Raw genomic sequence first — 27,996 nt, 5'->3', positions numbered from 1 at the left:
ATACATTACCAAAGTCGCCTTTTTCGCCTGTCAATCAGGCTGGTCTGGTCAGGTGGGCGTGTTCACAGCGCTCTTTTCTTCCCCAGCTTTCCGTTGGTGGCGTAGTGGTGTGCGCATGTCCAGAGTTCCGACTTCCCTGCGCCCACGTGAAGACACAGCGCGCGATCTGCGCTGTAATCCCTTGCATCGGTGGGGGCGGCCATCTTCCTGGGGCCGCGCGTGCGCAGATGGAGTGCTCTGCTGCACGGGGCTTCAGGAAAATGGCCGCGGGATGCCGCGCGTGCGCATTAGAGATCGCGGCGGCCATTTTCCCAAAGCCGAGATGCAAACTCGGCTTTGGGAAAATGGCCGCCGCGATCTCTAATGCGCACGCGCGGCATCCCGCGGCCATTTTCCTGAAGCCCCGTGCAGCAGAGCACTCCATCTGCGCACGCGCGGCCCCAGGAAGATGGCCGCCCCCACCGATGCAAGGGATTACAGCGCAGATCGCGCGCTGTGTCTTCACGTGGGCGCAGGGAAGTCGGAACTCTGGACATGCGCACACCACTACGCCACCAACGGAAAGCTGGGGAAGAAAAGAGCGCTGTGAACACGCCCACCTGACCAGACCAGCCTGATTGACAGGCGAAAACTGCGACTTTGGTAATGTATTTCTCAGCATACATGGGGAATCAGGGTACACTACATACACTATAGTAACACACAGTGCAGGCCCTATTTAACAGTATTTATAGCTCAATCTCAAAAAACGGGGTGACAGGTTCCCTTTAATGATATGTCATGTTCTAAATTAGGCTGTTTTGTTTTTAATACTTCCTGGTATTTGGGTTTGATAAAACTTTATTGATAAAATCATGTGCAGATTACATTCTCTGATATAGTGATTCCGCTGCAGAAACCCACTGAAACCGTGTTTGTATTTTTTTTTTTACCTGATTTACCGCATCTAATGCAATTGTAAGGGAGAAATCCATCCATAAATATCAGCATACTCACAAGAGAAATTAAAGGAAAGTTGCTATTAACAAAAAAAAAGTGAACAATTAAAAAAAAATGTAAAGCATTAATGTTTAAAAAAAAAAAAAAAAAAAATATATATATATATATCTCATTTTGTTATTGATCAAGTAAAATATGAAAAATTATTTAAAAGGCATCCTGTCACCTCATTTTTTCGCATATAAGCTGCGGCCACCGCCATTAGGGGCCTGTCTAAAGCATTCTAATGCTGTAGATAAGGCCCCGATGTAACCTGAAAGATAAGAAAGAAAATCAAGCTAGATTATATACACCCAGGGGCGGACCCGGTTCGGATCGGGTCCCATGGGCGTTGCGGGTGCGGCGCCTCCCATCTTCATGCGATGATGTCCTCTTCCTTGCTTCTGTTGTGGCTCCTGCGCAGGTGTAATTCTGTAGATAAGCCCCTAATGGCGGTGGCCGCAGCTTATATGCGAAAAATGAGGTGACATATTCCCTTTAAAAAGGCTTGGTATTTCCACTAGGGTGAGCAACTTCTCTAATTTGTGATGAAAACCTAGAGTACAACTTGCTCAGATTACCACTGCAGTAAATGTGGGCGGGCTCTGCTCACGTGTCTGATTTCGCCCATCTTGTCTTCTGATTGTAAAAGACTAAGCGAGGATAAAGTTTAGGATCACAGTGAGGAGCCATTTTGTTGGTGACTTCCAGTGATACTGACAAATACAGTGTCACCAAGGACTGCCAATAGCGCAGATTCTGTTGGTTGGTGCTGCTCGTTTTATCATGAGCCAGTGTTAGATACCTGGAGTGTATCTCATGCATTATTAGATAGGCGTAGAGAAACATATGCTGGAATTTTCACATTATAGGATTATATATTGAGCTTAGTGGAGTGCATGACATAGGATGGGATTAGATACGTAGTATCTAATGCATGTAATGTGTGACCCTGCTCCATCCACTTCTATAGGAGCAGTGGTTTAATGTTTGCATGCACTGTAACTATTATACTCTATAGCAGAGCAGGGAGACATGCTCTCCCTGCACTGCCACGCAGCCACTGTGGGACCCTTGAGCTGGGCGGGGAAACCGAGCATAGAAGTAGATAGAGGAGGGTCACACATTACACCACTGCTCCCATAGAAGCGGATGGAGTGGGGTCACACATTTGAAAAGGTGAGCAGTGGTGTAATGTGTGATTCCGCTCTGTCCACTTCTATGGGAGCAGTAGTGTAATGCGTTAACCTTCTTCGTCCACCACTTTGCTACTCCAATAGAAGTACAGTAGATAAAGCGGGCTCACACATTACACCACTAATCCCGTATATGTGGACTGAGTGGGGTTACACGTTTCTAATGGAGCAGTCATATATATCCACAAAAAAACCAAAAGATAGTCAGCTCACCTGAATATCGGCTATTCTACACCTGTTCCTGCACGGAAAAGTTGAGCACTCAGTCCACAGAAAAATCAATGAATCCAGCAGGAATGTAGTAAAATCACTAAATTTATTTCTTCATTTTTTTTTAAAAAAGGAAAGGGTTGTATCCGATGGTACACCACTTGTAAATAAGTATAATTTCTTACAGCATTATGCACACATGGCAGCGTTCTTCCGACGCGTTTCGACTAACGTCATCCAAGATTAAGACGTTAGTCGAAACGCGTCGGAAGAACGCTGCCATGTGTGCATAATGGAGCAGTGGTGTAATACTTGACCCCACTTAGTCCACTTCTAGGGGAGCAGTGGTGTAATGTGTGACCCCACTCTGTGTCCACTATATTAGTATCCCATAGAAGTGAACAGGGCAGTGTCACACATTACACCACTGCTCTCTTAGAAATATGTAACCTTGCTCTTTCCACTTCTATGGGATCCGTGGTATAGTAACCTAGATCTCCTGTATTTATATGTCACAAGCCTTCTGCATATAATAAACTTGCACCTTTTTAGTGCACCCATTAGTGGCACGAAAGGGTGTTTAGCCAGGTTTACACTAACAAATGAAAAAAACGATGTAGGGTCTCCAGTATTATTGATAACCAGGCAAGGTAAAGCCGACAGCTGAGGTCTTATATTATGAGGCTTAGAAGGTCCCTGATTATTGGGCCCTTTCCATATAAAAAATAGGAGCCCAAAGCTGCCTCAGAATTGGCGAATCACATTAGATGTGCCAATTCTGGCGCTTCGCCTTTGCTTTTCCCGACTGCCTTGGTGCGGTGGCAATCCGGATAATGGTAGTTGGAGTTGATGACAGCTGTGATTTGTCAAAGATCACAGTTGGCATCAAGCACTGTGGTTAATAATGGAGAGGTGTCTATCAGAAACCCCCAATACTGGAGGCTCGTTCAGAGAATGAGTCTCCATAGCCTGGATCAGCAGCCACTCTGGGTCCTGCTGCACTCCGAGATCCGGTGGCTGTGATGAGCAGTGACATCAGTAACTACACCGCTCAAGTCACCGACCCCTCTGTATAATGGATACATATAGTGCTCCACTGTATAATGGGCCCCATGCTGTTATGTCTCCATCCTTGTATATGGTCCCATCCTTGTATATGGCTCCCTCTCTGGTATAGGTCTCTATATTGACCCCATATATTCAACATAGAAAAACAATAAACACTTCTACTTGCATTCCCTGCACTCTTTTTCTGTGAGTTCATGTCTGCGGTGAACGGTGATCGCAGCTTGTACAGGCTGTGATCACTGCTCTCCGCCGATACTCTCCTCAATGCAAGGAGCTTCCTCAATACAAGAGATTCGGTTGCTGTCCAACCGCAGTCTATGTGCAGGGGCTGCCATATGTGAGGTGTGTAAGTGTCCTGCTCACATATTTACACATCCCCAAATAAAAATGGCAGCCTTCACCTTCAGGGGCTAAACTAAAACTTAATAAATAAATAAAAAAAATGTACATTTAATTTTGTATTAAAAATAATTTAATAATCAATAATTATTAAGCAAAATTAAAAATTTTGCATTTCCAGTTAACGTCCAATATTTTTTTGTGCAGTAAAAATAAGCAGCATCAAAAACGCCTAGTTTGATCTTAACCTAAAGAACAACAGTGGATTTTGATCATTTTTGGTAATTTGGTTTTTGCTCTTTTGTTTTGTTTTTTGTTTTTTTTCTGTCCAAAACAAGGGTATGGAATACGGCAGGGATCATTAACAATTGTACCGGACTTGGAGAAAATTACAGTGACTGAAGCAAGAAAGTTCCAAGTTGAAAGTCAGGTATATACCCTACATTTACAAGAAAATAAATATATTACAGAACATTGCAATTTTATTTCTATAATTTTTTTTTTTTTAACCCGTTAGACCTGGATTTTGTGTTTTGGCTAAAGATTTCATTTTCACAAAAACTGACAATTTTGTCAAGTATTTCTTGTCCCATTTATGTGTGTTTTGTGATTTGCTATTGGGATTTAACACAGGGCATGTACACAGATAATTTACTCACTGCTGAGAAAATACGCAATGTAAAATTGTCATTTTAGACCCAAGTTCTCACGATGAGTATTTGGTGAGTTTTTGATGCTGTAGGATTTCTGCACTAATTTGCTGAATTAGTTTACTTGCGTTTTTTGATGCTTTTTTTTTTCAATCGCATTTTTGATTCTTCAGCTCTTCTCTCCTTTTGGTTGATAATCTTTTAACCCCTTAATCCCATATGACGTGCTAACCCGTCAAGGTGACCTGGGACTTAATTCCCAGTGATGGGATAGTACGTCATATGCGATCGGCCGCGCTCACGGGGGGATCGCGGCCGGGTGTCAGCTGACTATCGCAGCTGACATCCGGCACTATGTGCCAGGAACGGTCACGGACCACCCCTGGCACATTAACCCCCGGCACACTGCGATCAAACATGATCGCAGTGTTCCGGCGGTATAGGGAAGCATTGTGCAGGGAGGGGGCTTCCCTGAGACCCTCGGAGCAACGCGATGTGATCGCGTTGCTCCGAGGGTCTCCTACCTCCTTCTCCCTGCAGGCCCCGGATCCAAAATGGCCGCGGGGCTACATCCGGGTCCTGCAGGGAGGTGGCTTACCAGCGCCTGCTCAGTGCTGTGCAAAGTGTCAGTATCAGCGATCTGTCACTATAACATGATGCCCCCCTGGGGCAATGTTATAAAGTAAGAAAAAAAAAAATCACATATGTAAAAAAAGAAAAAAAAAAATCCTAAATAAAGAAAAAAAAATATTGTTCCCATAAATACATTTCTTTATCTAAATAATAAAAAAATAAAAGTACACATATTTAGTATCGCCGCGTCCGTAACGACCCCACCTATAAAACTGTCCCGCTAGCTAACCCCTTCAGTGAACGCGGTAAAAAAAAGCAAAAAAAAAGGCAAAAAACAACGCTTTATTATCATATTGCCGAACAAAAAGTGGAATAACACGCGATCAAATGGATATAAATATCCATGGTACTGCTGAAAACGTCATCCTGCAAAAAATGAGCCGCCATACAGCATCATCAGCAAAAAAATAAAAAAGTTATAGTCTTCAGAATAAAGCGATGCAAAAATAATTATTTTTTTCTATAAAATAGTTATCGTATAAAAGCGCCAAAACATAAAAAATTATATAAATGAGGTATCGCTGTAATCGTACTGACCCGAAGAATAAAACTGCTTTATCAATTTTACCAAACGCAGAACGGTATAAACGCCTCCCCAAAAAGAAATTCATGAATAGCTGGTTTTTGGTCATACTGCCTCACAAAAATCAGAATAAAAAGCGATCAGAAAATGTCGCATGCCCGAAAATGTTACCAATAAAAACGTCAACTCGTGCTGCAAAAAACAAGACCTCACATGACTCTGTGGACTAAAATATGGAAAAATTATAGCTCTCAAAATATAGAGACGCAAAAACTATTTTTTGCAATAAAAAGCGTCTTTTAGTCTGTGACGGCTGCCAATCATAAAAATCCGCTAAAAAACCCCGCTATAAATAGTAAATCATCACCCCCTTAGTTAGGGAAAAATAATAAAATTTAAAAAATGTATTCATTTCCATTTTCCCATTAGGGTTGGGGCTAGGGGTTGGGTTAAGGCTAGGGTTGGGGTTAGGGTTTCAGTTAGAATTGGGGGTTTCCACTGTTTAGGCACATCAGGGGCTCTCTAAACGTGACATGGCGTCCCATCTCAATTCCAGCCAATTCTGCTTTGAAAAAGTAAAACAGTGCTCCTTCCGAGCTCTGCCATGAGCCCAAACGGTGGTTCCCCCCCACATATGGGGTATCAGCGTACTCGGGACAAATTGGAAAACAACTTTAGGGGTCCAATTTCTCCTGTTACCCTTGGGAAAATACAAAACTGGGGGCTAAAAAATAATTTTTGTGGGAAAATTTTTTAAAAAATTTTCACGGCTCTGCGTTATAAACTGTAGTGAAACACTTGGGGGTTCAAAGGTCTCACAACACATCTAGATAAGTTCCTTAGGGGGTCTACTTTCCAAAATTGTGTCACTTTTGGGGGGTTTCAATGTTTAGGCACATCAGTGGCTCTGCAAACGCAACATGGCGTCCCATCTCAATTCCTGTCAATTTTGCATTGAAAAGTCAAACGGCTCTCCTTCCCTTCCGAGCTTTGCCATGCGCTCAAACAGTGGTTTACCCCCATATATGGGGTATCAGCGTACTCAGGACAAACTGAACAACAACTTTTGGGGTCCAATTTGTCCTGTTACCCTTGGGAAAATAAAAAATTTGGGATAAAAAAATCTTTTTTTATGAAAAAATGATTTTTTTTTTTTTTTTTTTTTTACGGCTCTACATTATAAACTTCTGTGAAGCACCTGGAGGTTCAAAGTGCTCACTACACATCTAGATTAGTTCCTTAGGGGGTCTATTTTCCAAAATGGTGTCACTTGTGGGGGGTTTCCACTGTTTAGGCACATCAGGGGCTCTCCAAACGCGACATGGTGTCCGATCTCCATTCCAGCAAATTTTGCATTGAAAAGTCAAATGGCACTCCTTCCCTTCCGAGCTCTGCCATGTACCCAAACAGTGGTTTACCCCCAACATATGGGGTATCGGCGTACTCAGGACAAATTGTACGATTTTTTTTTTTTTGGTCCATTTTCTCCTGTTACTCTTGGTAAAATAAAACAAATTGGATCTGAAGTAAAAATTTGGTGAAAAAAAGTTAAATGTTCAAATTTTTTTTACACATTCCAAAAATTCCTGTGGAGCACCTGAAGGGTTAATAAACTTTTTGAATGTGGTTTTGAATACCTTGAGGGGTGCAGTTTTTAGAATGGTGTCACTTTTGGGCATGTTCTGTGATATGGACCCCTCAAAGTCACTTCAAGTGGGAGGTGGTCCCTAAAAAAAATGGTTTTGCAAATTTTGTTGTAAAAATGAGAAATCGCTGGTCAATTTTTAACCCTTATAACTTCCTAACAAAAAAAATTGTTTCCAAAATTGTGCTAATGTAAAGCAGACATGTAATGTTATTTATTAACTATTTTGAATGATATGACTCTATGTTACTAAGACACTGGCAGTAAAAGATACTAAAGCTCAGCACAGCAGACAGTTTCTCCAGACCTTAGTGGAAAAAGTTCTGCAAGATCATGAACTCAAAAAAGAACAGGTTCTTGCTATTTTAACTGATAATGCTTCTAACATAAGTACAATTAAACTGATGAATGAGAATAATGGTGAACAGCAGCTAGAAGAACATGTCACATTTAGTATGTTGCAAATGGAAGGCCACAGTCCTGTTACCATAACGGAGGAACAAACAGATATTACTACAGAAGAACAGCAAAATGATTCTTTACAATTAGATGATCTTGTTGAAGCTGCTTCACACGTCTTTACTGTTCATCACATGCGCTGTGTTGTGCACAAGCTGCAGCTGGCAATAAGAGGCTGCAAGAGGGACATGCTAGAACTCTGATTAGCAAAGTGAGGAAATTTGCTATTGCTGCCAGAACCCCTAAAATTGATTCCATCTTGAAGAAAAGTGCTGGAAAAGGGCAATTGTGGATCAAGCCACTGGGGGGGGCAGCACCTATTTAATGACTGAGCGATTGCTTGAGCTGAAACCCTTCCTTGTAGATATGTCCAACCCTCAGGTAACACTACATGAAGGTCAATGGACACAGATGGCTGAATTGAAGTAATTGCTTCATCACCCATTTACAGTGACTAAAAAGTTACAAGCTGAGGATTTACCTCCTTAAAAAGAAGTGGAAGAACTTGTTGTTTTGCCTGTCCCAAAGAGGAGGTTTAATCGCAGATGGCATTGCTGCTTCAATGAAACGGAGAGAGACACTGCTATTAGAAAATAAAATTCTTCTGGCAGCTGTTTATGTGGACCCGAGTCATCGTATATTGCTTGATGTTCAACAGCTTACTAAAGGAAAAGAAGCTCTGATTGAGGTAGCAGTTTGGATGAGTGGGCTACAGGACGGCCAAGAGCAAGAGGACTCGGGTCCTACCAGTGCTGCTGCTGCTGCCGTTCCTTCATCCTCATCAGATGAGGAGTTTGATTTTGACAAGTATTTGAACGACATGGAGCAGGCAAAGCGTTGCTGCAGGGAAAAAGATTCCACTCCCATAGAAAACAGATTGAACTCTTCTACTTCTTTGAGAGCAAGTGAAAATTTTGCTGAAATATGGTCAATTGTTCATCAAAACTGACACAAGGCAATTCCTTTATACCCTGAAATTGTTAGAGATGTTGCCCATGTGGTTACTGCTTTGCTACCAGCCCACGTTAGTGTAGAGAGGTTGTTCTCTAGCCTTAAAATAATTACGTCAGATTTGTGGTCACCAATAAAGGAGGATCTGATGGAGGCGATACTAATTCTCAGAACAAATTCATAGACTGCACAAATGCTATTCAGTACGTTTTTGTTAAACTGTTTTTTTTTCCATTTACTGTAGAGTGTATAATTGTAAATATGCATTTTCTTTTTTGTTCTAAGGTTGTTTTCCAATAAATAGAACATAAGGTATATCTAAATGGCCTGATTATTGTATAAAAAAAAAATAAGAGCATGATGTCACCATTTTACTACAGTAAATATATCACGTAAACATGAGCCATGTCTATGAGGAAGGCGGAGTCGGTGAAATAGTGTTATTCTTCAAGTATACACACGACAACCTTAGAGTGTGCACATTTGTTGTCTAGAAATTTGCTGCATCAAAAAGCTGAAAGACTTGACATGCTGCTGATGTGAAACTGCTTCAAATCTGCAAGGATAAAATAAGCACCATGTGCATGGGATTTCAGAGATCAGTAAAATGCTGCCTTTTTCATGGTAAAAATGTTGCAAAAGCACGACATGTGCATATCCTCTTGGCCTAATTCACACGGCTGAGAAACATGGATGACTATGCTCGGCATAGTTGGTGGGTCTCCTGACCTGAGCTATCTTTCTCCTATGAGAAACATGTAACATTCTCGGATAACAATCCTCTGCTTGACCATTGAGGCTCCTGGCCTAAGCGAATTGCCCCATATAGGAAGCCGTTATCTCAGACCAGGATACTTGGCATTAGGCTGCCGTCACAGTAGCAGTATTTGGTCAGTATTTTACATCAGTATTTGTAAGCCAAAACCAGGAGTGAAACAAATAGAGGAAAAGTATAATAGAAACATATGCACCACTTCTGCATTTATCACCCACTCCTGGTTTTGGCTTACAAATACTGATGTAAAATTCTGACCAAATACTGCTAGTGTGACGGCAGCCTCGCTCACCGAGCACAGTCTGTGTCTCATGGACTTGTGAATTCGGCCTTTTCTGAATAGTCACTGAAAAGTGCCACAACACTACATTTATTATAGTAAATGTTAAAATTAAATTCTCAATTTTATTGACGTGCACTGAAAGCGAATGGAAAAGCTGCTGATGTGTATTAGATCTAATGCCTGACTTTAGTTTATAGCTAGGCTCCTGGTGAAATGACAAAGATAAAATAGACAGGCGTGTAATTGGACTGCTAGCCAAGGCAGCCTATAACGCACTAGTTTAGAATTGGTTAAATATAAATCACATTATTTTGTCATTATATTGCCTAGCTGTTGCCATTCTTCTCCACTTTCCCTGGTGGTGCTATAGACAATGAATGAAGCGGAGGTCAAGATTGCGCACATACGCTCAACTCATGATGGGGCTTTTCAGAGCCAGATTTTCTGAACTCTAGGATGTCTAAGGCTACTTTCCCACAATGAGCTGTTGACAAATTTTTGATGCTGCAGAATTTCTGCACCTTTTGTTTAAATTAGGTTACTTGCAGTTTTTCATTGTTTTTATGTGCGTTTCCGTTACTTCCTGGGATTTGGGTTTGACAACTTTATTGATGTACCATATTTTCCGGATTATAAGATGCACTTTTTTGCCCCCTTATCGGCGTGGTGCTGCGCTGTGTCCCTGGTGGCAGTGCTAAGCTGTGTCCCCGGTGGCGGTGAGGTGCTGCGCTGTGTCCCCCGCTGCGGCAGGGTGGGGGGCTCTGCTGACATTTTGTGAAAGGCCAGAGCCCCCAGCAGTCCTTCCAAATTTTACTTGCAATTTTTTGGTATCTAATGCAAGTATATGGGAAAAATCTGCACAGAAGACTGTGTACCCGCAAGAGAAATTGACATGCTGCAGATTGGAAACATGCATATTTGAAAAACATCAGTCTAAGTAAATAAAAGCCCAGTGTGCATGAGATTTCTATAAATCCCATCCACTCTGCTGGAACTATAAGGCCATGTTCACACAGTGCGTTTTTTACTGCGGAACCGCAGCGGTATTGCCGCTGCGGTTCCGCAGCAGTTTTCCATGCAGGGTACATAACAATGTAACCCTATGGAAAACAGTCACTGCTGTGCACATGGTCCGTAATTTCGTTTAAAAAGCCGCGCAGAATAGCTGCGGCAAAAAAGAAGGAGCATGTCACTTCTTTTTCCTGAACCGCAGCGGTTCTGCACCCATAGACCTCCATTGTGAGGTCAAAATCGCAGTAAAACCCGCAGATCAAAAATATATCTGCGGGTTTTACTGCGATTTGATGTGCAGAACCGCTGCAGCAGGAAGTGCGTGGGCGGAGTGTGGCTGCCCCCCCGTGCTCCGATCCCGCCCCCCCCGTGCTCCGATGCCCCCCCCCCGTGCTCCGATGCCCCCCCCAGTGCTCCGATGCCCCCCCCCCGTGCCCTAATCTCCCCCCCTTATACTTACCCGGCGTCCCGGTGTCCGTCCGGCCGTCTTCTCCCTGGGCGCCGCCATCTTGCAAAATGGCGGGCGCATGCGCAGTGCGCCCGCCGAATCTGCCGGCCGGCAGATTCGCTCCAAAGTGCATTTTGATCACTGAGATAGGTTATATCTCAGTGATCAAAATAAAAAAATAGTAAATGACACCCCCCCACACTTTGTCACCCCCATTGGTAGGGACAATAAAAAAATTAAGAATTTTTTTTTTTTTTTTTTTACTAAGGTTAGAATAGGGTTAGGGGTAGGGTTAGGGTATTTTCAGCCATTTTAGCCCTAAAAAGCTTCCTAGGAAACACACAGTCTCTGCATAGAAAACTGCATAAAAAAAGGATAAAAAAACGCATCAAAAAACGCATCAAAAAAGGACAAAAAAAGGACCTGCGTTTTCTGCCAAGAGCTGCAGTTTTTAAAAAAAACTGTCCTGAAAAAAAAAGGATGGAAATCCTGAACGTGTGAACATACCCTAAGACGCTGTGTTTAGCATACAGCAAAAATACGCAACAAAAAAAAACCTCACAAAACGCTCATCGTGAGAACAAAACCTTTAGAGATCGGGCCCCGATTAGTAAGTTATTGCTTTTGTCTAAGCTTGATGTTATGTATCGTTTGGATATATGGTCCACATTTGCTTAATTATCCCCTATTTTATTGTGTGATCTCATTGTTTAGCATAAGAGCTTGCAAGTGCTCGTTTATCATTGGGTCAATTTTGTTTAGAACAAATAACCAGGAATACATTTAGAACATCCTTAAAGTGATATATTGCATGACATTTTTGTTGTTTTGAAAAGTGAGTGAAAATTGTTATACTAAGGGCTCTCCCACATGAGCATAGATATACATCAGTCAAGTGCAATCCAGTAAAAAAAAGTATTTCACTCCGACCAATGTTATTCAATGAGGCCATGTAGATCTGCATATGTTTTCTCAGCTGTATTTGGCAAGCTGCAATTTGACTCCTAAGGCTATGTGCACACGTTGCGGATTTGCTGCAGATCCGCAATGTTTTTTTCTGCGCGGAATTGCACCAAATCCGCAAAGGATTGCTCAAACAATGTTTATCAGTGGAAATCCAGAATTGGTGTGCACATGCTGTGGAAAATTCTGTCCTGATTCACAGAGTTTTATTTTCCGCAGCATGTCAATTCTTTTTGTGGATCTGCAGTGTTTCTGCACCCATTGACTTCTATTGTTAGACAAATCCGCAGCAAAACCGCAGGTGTAAAATTTTTTGCTGAATTGCGTGCCAAAACGCTGCAGAAAAGAAATGTCAGAAGGAGGAAGAGTGTGAGGGCGGAGAATGTGTGTGGGCAGAGAATGTGCGTGTCTCTCTGCGGGTGTCTGTGTGTGTGCGGTAACGCTACCACCGGTACTGTCGGTCACAGCTCTGTGGGATCATGCTGTCCGATGTCAGCGTGATCCCGCAGCTGACTGACACGCAGTGGTGACCTGCGGTAAAAAGCTGGCGTGGGCCAATGAGACTGCTGCTTTCATCGGGTTATGTCTGCTGTCACTGATAAGTGACCGCAGGTGCCGCTGATGGCCCACGGGGATCTCGCGTGTAGAACAGTCACCTCTCTGACTGCTCTACCCCGCCATCGGCGATACACTGACAGGAGATAATCGCTCGAGCAGTGTATCGGCTGATCAGCTCCTATGCTCTCACTTGCAGCACCGCTGCATTGGAAAGTTCTGACACAGTGGTACTGCTGTAAGTGACAGCATCAAAGCTGATGAACTCCGGTGAACTCTCCCGGCAGGGCAGTGATACACTGCGGGAGGTATTACCTCCTCTCAGTGTATCACCGGAGGCCGGGTAGAGCAGTCACATCTCCCGATATGACTGTTCTACACCTGGAACACTTGGTAAACGGACTACGTTGGACAGGGAGTATTATATGTTGGTTTATTTTATTTTTCATGCAGGAGACGAGGGAGTCGGGGATTAGGCGTTCAGTAAGTATGGTAAACTAAGATTCAATAAAGGAGTCTGTGTGATTATTTCAAATATAGGATTTTATTCTGGCTGTGTCTTTTACCCTATAATTATAGGATTAGTAAAGGATAGGTGTCTTATTAACGCCTCTCCATTACTAAGCTGTTGGTTTGATGTCACCGGACAATACAAAGATGACATCAACCCCACACATATGAACCCCACTTGCCACCGCTAAAGGGCAAGTGGGAAGAGCGAAGCTAAGTGCCAGAATTGGCACATCTACAAGATGTGCCATTTCTGGGGCGGCTGAGTGCTGATGATTTTAGCCTGGGGGGTGCCAATATACATGGCATGTACCGTTTTATTACTGAGAGTAATGACACCTGTTCATTACTAAACTTCAGGCATGGTTAAAAAAAATAAAAATAATATATATATATATATATGACCTGGGACTTAATTCCCAGTGACGGGATAGTACGTCATATGCGATCGGCTGCGCTCACGGGGGGGAGCGCGGCCGATCGCGGCCGGGTGTCAGCTGCCTATTGCAGCTGACATCCGGCACTATGTGCCAGGAGCGGTCACGGACCGCTCCCGGTACATTAACCCCCGGCACACCGCGATCAAAGATGATCGCGATGTGCCGACGGTGCAGGGAAGCATCGCGCAGGGAGGGGGCTCCCTGCGTGCTTCCCTGAGACGATCGGTACACGGTGATGTACTCACCGTGTACCGAGCGTCTTCTCCCTGCAGTCCCCGGATCCAAAATGGCCGCCGGGCTGCATCCGGGTCCTGCAGGGAGCACTTCCGGGTCAGGATCAGGCTGCAGCTGCAGCTCTAATCCTGCCCGGCTGTATGTCAGATCACCGATCTGATAGAGTGCTGTGTACACTGTCAGATCGGTGATCTGTGATGTCCCCCCCTGGGACAAAGTGAAAAAGTAGAAAAAAAAATTTCCACACGTGTAAAAAAAAAAAATAAAAAAAAAATTCCTAAATAAAGAAGAAAAAAAAAATATATTATTCCCATAAATACATTTCTTTATCTAAAAAAAAAAACAAAAAAAACAATAAAAGTACACATATTTAGTATCGCCGCGTCCGTAACGACCCGACCTATAAAACTGGCCCACTAGTTAACCCCTTCAGTGAACACCGTAAGAAAAGAAAAAAAACGAGCCAAAAAAACAACGCTTTATTATCATAACGCTGAACAAAAAGTGGAATAACACGCGATCAAAAAGACAGATATAAATAACCATGATACCGCTAAAAGCGTCATCTTGTCCCGCAAAAAATGAGCCGCCATACAGCATCATAACCAAAAAAATAAAAAAGTTATAGTCCTCAGAATAAAGTGATGCCAAAATAATTATTTTTTCTATAAAATAGCTTTTATCGTATAAAAGCGCCAAATCATTAAAAAAATGATATAAATGAGGTATCGCTGTAATCGTACTGTCCCGAAGAATAAAACTGCTTTATCAATTTTACCAAACGCGGAACGGTATAAACGCCTCCCCCAAAAGAAATTCATGAATAGCTGGTTTTTGCTCATTCTGCCTCACAAAAAATCGGAATAAAAAGCGATCAAAAACTGTCACGTGACCGAAAATGTAACCGATAAAAACGTCAACTCGTCCCGCAAAAAACAAGACCTCACATGACTCTGTGGACCAAAATATGGAAAAATTATAGGTCTCAAAATGTGGAGACGCAAAAACTTTTTTGCTATAAAAAGCGTCTTTTAGTGTGTGACAGCTGCCAATCATAAAAATCCGATATAAAAAACGCTATAAAAGTAAATCATTCCCCCCTTCATCACCCCCTTAGTTAGGCTAGGTTCACATTGCGTTAATGGGTTAACGCTAACGGACAGCGTTGCACGGCGAAAATGTCACAATTAACGCCGTGCAACGGGTCCGTTAGCACACCCATTGACAGCAATGTGATTTTCGGGTGTAGCGCATCGCTAGAGCGTGCCATTTTCGGCTCGCGCTAGCAAGGTGCCGTTCTTTTGTGGCGCACCTCGGACGCTGCTTGCAGCGTCCGCGGCGCGCCCGAGGTCCGATCCCCGATCTTCCAGAGCGGGGACGTTAACGCGACCACTAAACACGACACCTAAAAAGACATTGCGTTAGCGCAATCCGCTAGCACTAAACGGATTTCCCTAACGCAATGTGAACCTAGCCTTAGGGAAAAATAATAAAATTTAAAAAAATGTATTTATTTCCATTTTCCCATTCGGGTTAGGGCTAGGGTTAGGGTTTGGATTACATTTACGGTTGGGATTAGAATTAGGGGTGTGTCAGGGTTAGGTGTGTGGTTAGGGTTACAGTTGGGATTAGGGTTAGGGGTGTGTCTAGGTTAGAGGTGTGGTTAGGGTTACAGTTGGGATTAGGGTTAGAGGTGCGTTTGGATTAGGGTTTCATTTATAATTGGGGGGTTTCCTCTGTTTAGGCACATCAGGGGCTCTCCAAACGCGACATGGCGTCCGATCTCAATTCCAGCAAATTCTGCATTGAAAAAGTAAAACAGTGCTCCTTCACTTCCGAGCTCTCCCGTGCGCCCAAACAGGGGTTTACCCCAACATATGGGGTATCATCGTACTCGAGACAAATTGGACAACAACTTTTTGGGTCCAAGTTCTCGTTATCCTTGGGAAAATAAAAAATTTGGGGGGCTAAAAATCATTTTTGTGGGAAAAAAAAAGGATTTTTTATTTTCGCGGCTCTGCGTTGTAAACTGTAGTGAAACACTTGGGGGTTCAAAGTTTTCACAACACATCTAGATAAGTTCCGTGGGAGGTCTAGTTTCCAATATGAGGTCACTTGTGGGGGGTTTGTACTGTTTGGGTACATCAGGGGCTCTGCAAATGCAACGTGACTCCTGCAGACCAATCCATCTAAGTCTGCATTCCAAATGGTGCTCCTTCCCTTCCGAGCTCTGCCATGCGCCCAAACAGTGGTCCCCCCCCCACATACTGGGTATCAGCGTACTCAGGACAAATTGGACAACAACTTTTGGGGTCCAATTTATTCTGTTACCCTTGTGAAAATACAAAACTGGGGGTTAAAAAATAATTTTTGCGAAAAAAAAAAATTATTTTCACGGCTCTGCGTTATAAACTGTAGTGAAAGACTTGGAGGTTCAAAGCTCTCAAAACACATCTAGATAAGTTCCTTAAGGGGTCTACTTTTCAAAATGGTGTCACTTGTGAGGGGTTCCAATATTTAGGCACATGAGGGGCTCTCCAAACGCAACATGGCGTCCCATCTCAATTCCAGTCAATTTTGCATTGAGAAGTCAAATGGCGCTCCTTTCCTTCCGAGCTCTGTCATGCGCCCAAACAGTGGTTTACCCCCACATATGGGGTATCGTCGCACTCAGGACAAATTGCACAACAACTTTTGTGGTCTAATTTCTTCTCTTACCCTTGGGAAAATAAAAAATTGGTGGCGAAAAGATCATTTTTGTGAAAAAATATGATTTTTTATTTTTTCGGCTCTGCATTATAAACTTCTGTGAAGCACTTGTTGGGTCAAAGTGATCACCACACCTCTAGATAAGTTCCTTAAGGGGTCTACTTTCCAAAATGGTGTCACTTGTGGGGATTTCAATGTTTAGGCACATCAGGGGCTCTCCAAACGCAACATGGCATCTCATCTCAATTCCAGTCAATTTTGCATTGAAAAGTAAAATGGCGCTCCTTTCCTTCCGAGCTCTGCCATGCGCCCAAACAGTGGTTTACCCCCACATATGGGGTATCAGCGTACTCAGTACAGATTGTACAACAACGTTTGGCATCCATTTTATCCTGTTACCCTTGGTAAAATAAAACAAATTGGAGCTGAAATAAATTTTGTGTGAAAAAAAGTTAAATATTCATTTTTATTTAAACATTCCAAAAATTCCTGTGAAACCCCTGAAGGGTTAATAAACTTCTTGAATGTGGTTTTGAGCACCTTGAGGGGTGCAGTTTTTAGAATGGTGTCACACTTGGGTATTTTCTATCATATAGACCCCTCAAAATGACTTCAAATGAGATGTGGTCCCTAAAAAAAAATGGTGTTGTAAAAATGAGAAATTGCTGGTCAACTTTTAACCCTTATAACTCCCTAACAAAAAAAAATTTTGGTTCCAAAATTGTGCTGATGTAAAGTAGACATGTGGGAAATGTTACTTATTAAGTATTTTGCGTGACATATCTCTGTGATTTAAGGGCATAAAAATTTAAAGTTGGAAAATTGCGAAATTTTCTACATTTTCGCCAAATTTCCGTTTTTTTCACAAATAAACGCAAGTTATATCGAATAAATGTTACCACTAAAATGAAGTACAATATGTCACGAGAAAACAATGTCAGAATCGCCAAGATCCGTTGAAGCGTTCCAGAGTTATAACCTCATAAAGGGACAGTGGTCAGAATTGTAAAAATTGGCCCGGTCATTAACGTGCAAACCACCCTCGGGGCTTAAGGGGTTAACACATGTGGAATTATATACTTAACAAAAAAGTGTGAAACAACTGAAATTATGTCTTATATTCTAGGTTCTTCAAAGTAGCCACCTTTTGCTTTGATGACTGCTTTGCACACTCTTGGCATTCTCTTGATGAGCTTCAAGAGGTAGTCACCAGGAATGGTTTTCACTTCACAGGTGGGCCCTGTCAGGTTTAATAAGTGGGATGTCTTGCCTTATAAATGGGGTTGGGGCCATCAGTTGTGTTGTGCAGAAGTCTGGTGGATACACAGCTGATAGTCATACTGAATAGACTGTTAGGCTGCCGTCACACTATCAGTATTTGGTCAGTATTTTACATCAGTATTTGTAAGCCAAAACCAGGAGTGGGTGATAAATGCAGAAGTGGTGCATATGTTTCTATTATACTTTTCCTCTAATTGTTCCACTCCTGGTTTTGGCTTAAAAATACTGATGTAAAATACTGACCAAATACTGCTAGTGTGACGGCAGCCTTAGAAGTTGTATTATGGCAAGAAAAAAGCAGCTAAGTAAAGAAAAACGAGTGACCATCATTACTTTAAGAAATGAAGGTCAGTCAGTCCGAAAAATTGGGAAAACTTTGAAAGTGTCTCCAAGTGTAGTGGCAAAAACCATCAAGCTCAACAAAGAAACTGGCTCACATGAGGACCGCCCCAGGAAAGGAAGACCAAGAGTCACCTCTGCTTCTGAGGATAAGTTTATCCGAGTCACCAGCCTCAGAAATCGCAGGTTAACAGCAGCTCAGGTTAGAGACTAGGTCAATGCCACACAGAGTTCTAGCAGCAGACACATCTCCACAACAACTGTTAAGAGGAGACTTTGTGCAGCAGGCCTTCATGGTAAAATAGCTGCTAGGAAACCACTGCTAAGGACAGGCAACAAGCAGAAGAGACTTGTTTGGGCTAAAGAACACAAGGAAAGGACATTAGACCATTGGAAATCTGTGCTTTGGTCTGATGAGTCCAAAATTGAGATCTTTGGTTGCAACCACCGTGTCTTTGTGCGATGCAGAAAAGGTGAACGGATGGACTCTATATACCTGGTTCCCACCGTGAAGCATGGAGGAGGAGGTGTGATGGTGTGGGGGTGCTTTGCTGGTGACACTGTTGGGGATTTATTCAATATTGAAGGCATACTGAACCAACATGGCTACCACAGCATCTTGCAGCGGCATGTTATTCCATCCGGTTTGCGTTTAGTTGGACCATCATTTATTTTTCAAGAGGACAATAACCCCAAACACACCTCCAGGCTGTGTAAGGGCTATTTGACCAAGAAGGAGAGTGATGGAGTGCTACGCCAGATGACCTGGCCTCCACAGTCACCAGACCTGAGCCCAATTGAGATGGTTTGGGGAGAGCTGGACCCCAGAGTGAAGGCAAAAGGGCCAACAAGTGCTTAGCATCGCTTGGAACTCCTTCAAGATTGTTGGAAGCCCATTCACGGTGACTACCTCTTGAAGCTCATCAAGAGAATGCCAAGAGTGTGCAAAGCAGTCATCAAAGCAAAAGGTGGCTACTTTGAAGAACCTAGAATATAAGACAAAATTTCAGTTGTTTCACACTTTTTTGTTAAGTATATAATTCCACATGTGTTAATGTGTTGAACAAGGAAATGACATCACAATTCTTTTTTTTTTTTCTTCAAAAACCTATATTTAGCTTACAAAAGCACCTACATGTCTGCATAAACATCCACATCAAAAACGCACCAAATCCGCATAAAAACCAAGTGGATTTTCATGCCAAGTTCGTTTTATGCCAAGAGAGACAGAATCTGCGCAGAATAATTCACAAGCAAATCTGCAGCGTGCGCACAGCCTAAATCAGTTCAGTGTAAGAAAAAAAATCAGATGCCATACATCCGATTTTTATGGATACATTACAGATCTGTAAGATGGGAAATTATAAATGGTTCTGTAACAGATTAATAACAGCTGAGTAAAAAAAAAACCAGACCCCACATGGACAGCACATGCATAACAAGTGACCAATCTTTTTTGTTTTTTTAAACACTTGTGTGACGCATTAGCGTATCACATCTGATGTGGGAGCATCCAATGCGATATTCTAATAAAACTAGTCACCTTTGTTTTGTCAGGTGACATAAAGCCCACGGATTAGTAATGGAGGGGCGTCTGTACAACACCTATCCGTTACTAATCCTATAGTTGTATGGTCAAGAAAGACACAGCCAGAATAAAGTCCTTTATTAATCTTAATTTACCATACTCACTGCATCGCCTAATCGCTGATCGGGGAATTAGGTGTTTGGTGAGTATTGGTGATGAGTGAGTATACTCGGGTGTCCTCAGCTGAATGATTTGCATCTGTTAGCCAGCTTGATTACATGTGGGGATTCCCTAGCAACCAGGCAACATGTACTTATGCTGGCTAATGTAAATCATTCAGCTGCGGCAAAGAAAACTAAATCTCCGGGCACTAAAAAAATACTCGGAGGTCACCCGAGCATACTCACTCTTCACTAGTGAGTATGAGTGTGTATGTGAATATGTAAATGTTTTTTTTTTTTTTTACACTTGAACACAGTCGCCAGATGAAGGAACTACTGCCCCGTCATTGGCTCATGCTGTCACTGTTATGTGACAGCAGACATAGCCAGATGGGAGCAGTAGTCCTATGAGACGATGCCTGGCTACACACAGCCGCACAGACAGACACACACACACACCCACACAGACCCGCAAAAACCCGCACACACACCCACATACACACCTGCACATATTCTTCGCTCACACATAGTCTCTGCCCACACACTCTTCCTCCTTCCTTTCTGCATCGTTTTTGGTACGCTAATCTGCAGACATTTTACACCTGCGGTTTAGCTGCGGATTTGACTGACTCAATGTAAGTCAATGGGTGCAGAAAAGCTGCATATCCGCATAAAGAATTGACATGCTGCGGAAAATAAAACGCTGAGAATCAGTGCGGAATGTTCCGCAACATATGCACACCAATTCTGGATTCCCATCTGGATCTTGATTCTAGAGCAGTGTTTCTCAACTCCAGTCCTCAAGACCCACCAGCAGGTCATGATTTCCTTAGTATTGCATAGGTGATGGAATTAATGCTTGAGCAGGTGATAAAATTATCACCTGCGCAATACTAAAGGTACCGTCACACTAAGCGACGCTGCAGCGATACCGACAACGATGTCGATCACTGCAGCATCGCTGTTTGGTCGCTGGAGAGCTGTCACACAGACAGCTCTGCAGCGACCAACGATCCTGAAGTCCCCGGGTAACCAGGGTAAACATCGGGTTACTAAGCGCAGGGCCGCGCTTAGTAACCCGATGTTTACCCTGGTTACCGTTGTAAATGTAAAAAAACAAACACTACATACTTACATTCCCGGTGTCTGGTCAGGTCCCTCGCCTTCAGCTTCCAGCACTGACTGAGCGCCGGCCGTAAAGTACAGCGGTGACGTCACCGCTGTGCTTTGCTTTACGGCTGGCCGGCGCTCACCAGTCAGTGCGGGAAGCTGAAGGCGAGGGACATGACCAGACACCGGGAATGTAAGTATGTAGTGTTTGTTTTTTTACATTTATAACGGTAACCAGGGTAAACATTGGGTTACTAAGCGCGGCCCTGCGCTTAGTAACCCGATATTTACCCTGGTTACCAGTGACGACATCACTGAATCGGCGTCACACACACGCCGATTCAGCGATGTCAGCGGGAGATCCAGCGACAAAATAAAGTGCTGGACATTCCCCAGCGACCAACGATCTCCCAGCAGGGGCCTGATCGTTGGTCGCTGTCACACATAACGATTTCGTTGCTACGTCACAAAAAGCAACGATATCGTTAACGATATCGTTCAGTGTGACGGTACCTTAAGGCAATCCTGAAAACGTGACCTGTTGGTGGGTCTTGAGGACTGGAGTTGAGCAACACTGATCTAGAGTGAGTGTACTCACGTACCTTCAGGGGGAACCTGTCATCAGCTTATCGCCCATTGTTCTGTGATATACTGATGTCAGCAGTGAAATGATAATTGCAATGGTGTTTGTAGATAAGCTGTATGATTTGTGGTTTTCCTAAAGTTCTCTAATAAATAAACATGACCAGCTCCTTTGACGTGTATGGGTCATTGTGTTGTCTGTTTTTAAAACTGCACAAGTACTAGACGCAGTCATCTGATAGAGGAGGCTAATTTTATTGTTGCACAAAATTCCCATTAAACGGGATTCAACTGGATACAAAAAGAGGCAGGATCCTTTTATTTCTTCCTGTTTTCAACAGGATCCAGGTGGATTCTGTATTTTGCAATATAGAACGCAATGGTAAGAGGATAGCCATCATGTGGCAAACTGTTTCAAAGGAGCCTTATTTCTAAATTTTAACTTTGAACCAGATACAAAAACATGTTATCTGTCAAACGTGTTCTAACGTCTTTGGTGCTTTTTAAATGGGAATGACCCAACTGTGACTGGCAATCCTGAAATCCATTGACATGTTGCTGCTCCGTATGGACAGTGCCATATGCACAGCCAGTGCGGAGAACATGTGGATTCAATAGCAGCTCAGCATTGCAGTAAATCTTTAGCGGCTAAGCAATATGTTCTGCTTGCTTCAGGACTGTGGCTTTTGTTTCCCATAATAAGATCAGAAATAATCTTCTCATATCTTCTGGCAGATGGTTCGCCTCTGCAACTAGACAGGACTGCAAACATTTACACACATGAAAGCAATAAGCAATTGTGTGTATTGTTTAATTAATCCAAATTCTACTATTGAATCTTGACTTCTATGATGTGGCATTTCAGTGCTTCCAAAGAGTTAAAAAATGCTGCTTGTTCAGCAAAAACAAGCCCTATACTACGTCTGTCAGCAGAAAAAAAGACAAGTAAAAATATATATACAATAATGTGTATATACTGTATAATATTTTTTTTTCTTCCTGACATATGTTGTACAGTGGCTTGTGAAAGTAATTAATCCCCTCCCCCTGGCATTTTTTGTGTTCTGCTACCTCATAACGTAGAATTTCATTGACTTGAGTGTTTACATTAATTCAGAGCCTCCTTTTTACAGCAATTACAGCTGCAAGTCGCTTTGGATAAGTGTCTGTGAGATTATGACATTTGGCCACTGGGATTTTTGTCCATTTCTCAAGGCTAGGGATTGGCGAGCCCGAACTGTAAAGTTCTGGACCGAACATAGTGTTCGGTCACAAGGTTCCGAACACTGCCGGAAAAAGCCGACGAGTGCAGTGAATACCGCCGGAAGTTAATGAGCGGCCCTGGAAGCAGATGCTGCCAGGAGACAGCGGGACAGGAGGATGCGTCGCTGGACAGGTAAGTATAATTATAATGTTTATTATTAATTTTATGCTTTGTTTTACAGCCGCCCCATCCCATATCTGTAAAGTCCAAGCTCGGGGTTCGGATGCAAGTTCGCATCATCTCCAGCCCTGAGCTCGAACTTAAAACTCTGGTGAACCCACCAATCCCGATCATCGGGGGGTTCGCCCATCACTACTCATGGCAAAAATGTTCCCGCTCCTTCATGTTAGATGATTTCCTCTGGTGAACAGCAATTTCAAGTCTGACCACAGATTCACAATTGGATTAAGGTCTGGGCTTTGACTAGGTCATGCCAAAACACTTACACATTTCCCCTTAAACCACTCGAGTATTGCTTTAGCAGTATGCTTTGGGTCTTTGTCTTGTTGGAAGATGAATCTCTGTCCCAGTCTCAAATCACTGACAGACTGAAAAAAGTTTTGCTCAAGAATATTGTTGTATTTCGCACCATCCATCATCCTCTCGACTCTGACCATTTTTCCTGTCCCTGCTGCTGAAAAACATCCTCACAGCATGATGCTGCCACCACCATGTTTCACTGTGAGGATGGTGATTTTGGGGTGATAAACTGTGTTTTGGTGCCAGACATGGTGTTTTCCTTTGTAGCCAAAAAGTTCAATTTTGATCTTATCTGACCATAGTACCTTCCTCAATACATTTGAGTAGTCTCTCACGTCTTTTGTAAAACTCAAAACAAGCCTTACAATTGTTCTGTATAAGCAAAAGGATTTTTTTCTGCCTACTCTTCAATAAATGCCACCTCTCTGGAGTGTACTGCTTATTGTGGTCGTATAGACATAGTCCAGTCTCTGGGAACTCTGCAGCTATTTCAGGGTTCCTTTTTCGTGTCTGTGCTGCCTCTGATTAATGCCCTGCTTGCTCGGGATGAGAGTTTTGGTGGGCGGCCCTCTCTTGTCAGGTTTGTTGTGGTACATGTTCTTTTCATTTGATCATGATGGATTTGATGGTGCTCCAGAGAATCATCAGAGACTGGGATATTTTTTTTATAACCCATCCCTGACATGTTTGAAGATCCCCTTGTTCTTCATGGTGTTTGGTTACTGGTGCCTCATGCTTAATGGCGTTGAAACCTCTGTGGCCTTTCAGAAAAGGTGTGTGTGTGTATATACTGACAGACCATGTGACACTTAACATGGTGTCAAAATAGGTAAAAAGCCAAGGGAGTGAAAACTTTTGTAAGCCACTGTATAAAAATTAAAATGGCATTGCTGAAAAAGTCATTGCATCCAACAACATACAAGCCCCCACTTAGCTCCATTAGCGGAAAAATAAAAAAAAATTATAGCCTTCAGAATATGGCAATGCAAAAACAATTTTTTTCTATTTTTTTTGTGAAGAGCAGCAAAACATAAAAACCTATATAAATATGGTATCGCTGTAATTGTACGTACCTGAAGAATAAGGCTGTGTGCACACATTGTAGATTTGGTGCACTTTTTCCTTGCAGATTTTGTAGATAAACCTAAAACAATACTGATACTAGGAAAGTGAATGAGTAACCTGAAGTGTCATTCACACATTGCTTATTTGTGGCTTTCAGATTTGGTGCAGAAAATAATCTGCAGCATGTAAATTCTCTGTGCGTTTTTGCCCATTGACTTCTGCCTCCCAAAGATCACAGTAAGGCTCGGCTCACATTTATCCTTCATTCTACCCTGAGCGCTGAAACCAGGGTTTCTGTGTAAATCTCTTAAATGCGTGATTCAGATGGAACCCCCGACCGAAGATTCCCTATTGTGAGGCAGATGGAGTCACTTTAGACTTTGATCAGCCCATGTTCTGGTGGTGTCAGTTTTTTTTTGGGGGGCAAGCAATAAAGCGCGCTGGACCACAGTTTCGTGCACCTCTGAAAAGACTGACACCGCTGAACAGAGGCCAGACAGAGCCCAAAGTAACTGTGTTCCTTTATTGTAGTGAACGGATCCATCTGGGGTTCCATTTCAATTACGTACTTCAGAGATTTTAGATGTACCGTATATACTCAAGTATAAGCTGACCCTCACCCCCCCCCCTAATTTTGCCACAAAAAACTGGGAAAACTTAATGACTCGAAGTATAAGCCTAGGGTGGGAAATGCAGCAGCTACCGGTAAATGTCTAAAGTAAAAATAGATACCAATAAAAGTAAAATTGAGACATCAGTAGGTTAAGTGTTTTTGAATATTGATATTGAATCAAGAGCCCCATATAATGCTCCATAAAGTTTATGATGGGCCCCATAAGATGTTCCATATTAAAATATGCCCCATATAATCCTGCATAAAGGTTAATAATGGCCCCATAAGATGCTCCATAGACACATTTGCCCAATATAGTGCTGCACAAACGTTGATTATGGCCCCATAAGATGCTCCACACAGACACTTGCCCCATTTGCTGTTGCTGAGATTAAAAAAAAAAAAAAATCACATACTCACCTCTTGTCGCTGAGGCCCCCGGCACTTGCAGTATTCGCCTTTCCTTGTTCCGGCCGCCGCTCCATCTTCAGCGTCTTCTGCACTGACGTCACTGCAGAAGGCGCTGAAGACGGAGCGGCACCGGAACGAGAAAAGGTGACTATCGCGCAGCGCTCCCCCTCCCCATTATATTCACCTGCTCCTGGCGCAGTCCCTGGTTCCCCGGCGCCGCAGCTTCTTCCTGTACTGAGCAGTCACCGTTACCGCTCATTACCGTAAGGAATATGCGTCTCCAACCCTATGGGAGGTGAAGCTGCATATTCATTACTGTAATGAGCGGTACCATGTGCCCGCTCAGTACAGGAAGAAGCTGCGGCGCCGGGGAACCAGGGACCTGCAGGGACCACGCCAGGAGCAGGTGAGTATAATTAGACAGCCCCCGCTCCCCCTCCCCTGCCGACCCCTGGGTATGACTCGAGTATAAGCTGAGATATATGCATATTTGCAGTTTTCACTCTACAAGCACTGCGTACTTGTATCTGTAAAATGCCACTGAAATCAAAATAATCACAACACCAATATAGATGCATTCCCTGAGGGGTGTAATTTCCAAAATGTCATTTGAGGGGGTTTCTGTTGTTCTGGGACTTTAGAGGCTCTGCAAATGGAGTCTGCAAACTATTCTTAGAAGATCTGTGCTCCAACAGAGCCTATTTAGTGCTCCTTCCCTCCCGAGCTTTGCTGTGTGGCCAAGCAGTACTGTACAGCCACATATGGGGTATGGACACGATCAGGATAAATTGTGTAACAAATTATTGGGACATTTTCACCTATTTGCCTTTGTGAAAATGGAAAGTCGGATGTAAAACAATATTTTAGCGGTAAAAATGTACCGGTAATTATTTTTTCTTCATCCTACAATACTGTAAAATTTTGTGGGAAGCTTGTAGCGTCAACATGTTCACTGCACCCCTAGCTGAATTTAATGAGGGGTGTACTTTGTAAAATCTGATCACTTATTGGAGGGCCTTGCCAATGTGACATGGCACCCTGAAGCTCCAATATATAGCGCTCCTTCCCTTCTAAAGTTTGTGCTGGAACGGAAAATAATTTTTAGGATAAATAAATGTAATATTTCATTTTTCTTCCAGCTTGCATTAATTCCTGTGAACCACATAAACGGGTAATAAACGTTCTGATTGCAGTTTTAAAAAAACTGAGGGTTGCAGGTTTTTACAGTGAGGTCTTGTTTGCTTTTTTAATATATTTATTATTATTTATTATCGGCTCTTTAACCCCTTTCTGACATTGGACGTACTATTCCGTTCATGTGGAGTGGGCCCTAATTCCCAAGGACGGAATAGTACGTCCAGCGCGATCGGCCGCACTCACGGGGGGAGCGCGGCCGGGTGTCAGCTGCTGACATCCGGCACTATGTGCCAGGAGCGGTCACGGACTGCTCCCGGCACACCGCGATCAAACATGATCGCAGTGTGCCGGTGGTATAGGGAAGCATCGCGCAGGGAGGGGGCTCCCTGCGTGCTTCCCTGAGACGATCGGTACAAGGCCATGTGCTCACCTTGTACCGAGCGTCTCCTCCCTGCAGGCCCCGGATCCAAAATGGCCGCCGGGATACTTCCGGGTCCTGCAGGGAGTACTTCCGGGTCCAGAGCAGGCTCTGGTAACTAAGCAGCAGGGCACGCCAGATCGCTGATCTGACACAGTGCTCTGCAAAGTGTCTGATCAGCGATCTGTCACTATACAGTGATGTCCCCCCTGGGACAAAGTAAAAAAGTTAAAAAAAATTTTTTTTAGATGTGTAAAAAAAAAAAAAAAAATTCCTAAATAAAGAAAAAAAAAAATATTGTTCCTATAAATACGACCCGACCTATAAAACTGTCCCACTAGTTAACCCCTTCAGTGAACACCGTAAAAAAAAAAAAAGGCAAAAAACGCTTTATCATTCCGCCGAACAAAAAGTGGAATAACACGCGATCAAAAAGACGGATATAAATAACCATGGTACCGCTGAAAACGTCATCTTGTCCCGCAAAAAACGAGCTGCCATACAACATCATCAGCGACAAAATAAAAAAGTTACAGTCCTCAGAATAAAGCGATGCAAAAATAATTTTTTTTCTATAAAATAGTTTTTATCGTATAAAAAGCGCCAAAACATAAAAAAATGATATAAATGAGGTATCGCTGTAATCGTACTAACCAGAAGAATAAAACTGCTTTATCCATTTTACCAAACGCGGAACGGTATAAACGCCCAACTCCAAAAGAAATTCATGAATAGCTGGTTTTTGGTCATTCTGCCTCACAAAAATCAGAATAAAAAGCAATCAAAAAATGTCACGTGCCCGAAAATGTTACCAATAAAAACGTCAACTTGTCCCACAAAAAACAAGACCTCACATGACACTGTGGACCAAAATATGGAAAAATTATAGGTCTCAAAATGTGGTAACGCAAAAAATATTTTTTACAATAAAAAGCGTCTTTCAGTGTGTGACGGCTGCCAATCATAAAAATCCGCTAGAAAACCCGCTATAAAAGTAAATCAAACCCCCCTTCATCACCCCCTTAGT

At 42.9% G+C, this 27,996-nt stretch overlaps 1 protein-coding gene across 1 annotated transcript in view; it reads left to right on the top strand.

Annotated features, from left to right (window-relative positions):
• Nucleotides 1-27,996, top strand: part of CHST10 (carbohydrate sulfotransferase 10) — a 70,658-nt gene that overhangs the window by 18,259 nt on the left and 24,403 nt on the right. The window contains exon 3 of the mRNA XM_069757581.1: nucleotides 4,130-4,221. Within this exon, the coding sequence (XP_069613682.1) occupies nucleotides 4,130-4,221 (92 nt within the window). The remainder of the gene's footprint in view (nucleotides 1-4,129; nucleotides 4,222-27,996) is intronic.

Source organism: Ranitomeya imitator, chromosome 3 (assembly GCF_032444005.1).
Source record: "Ranitomeya imitator isolate aRanImi1 chromosome 3, aRanImi1.pri, whole genome shotgun sequence".
Lineage (NCBI taxonomy): Eukaryota > Metazoa > Chordata > Amphibia > Anura > Dendrobatidae > Ranitomeya > Ranitomeya imitator.
This window is presented reverse-complemented; position numbering and strand designations above follow the sequence as displayed.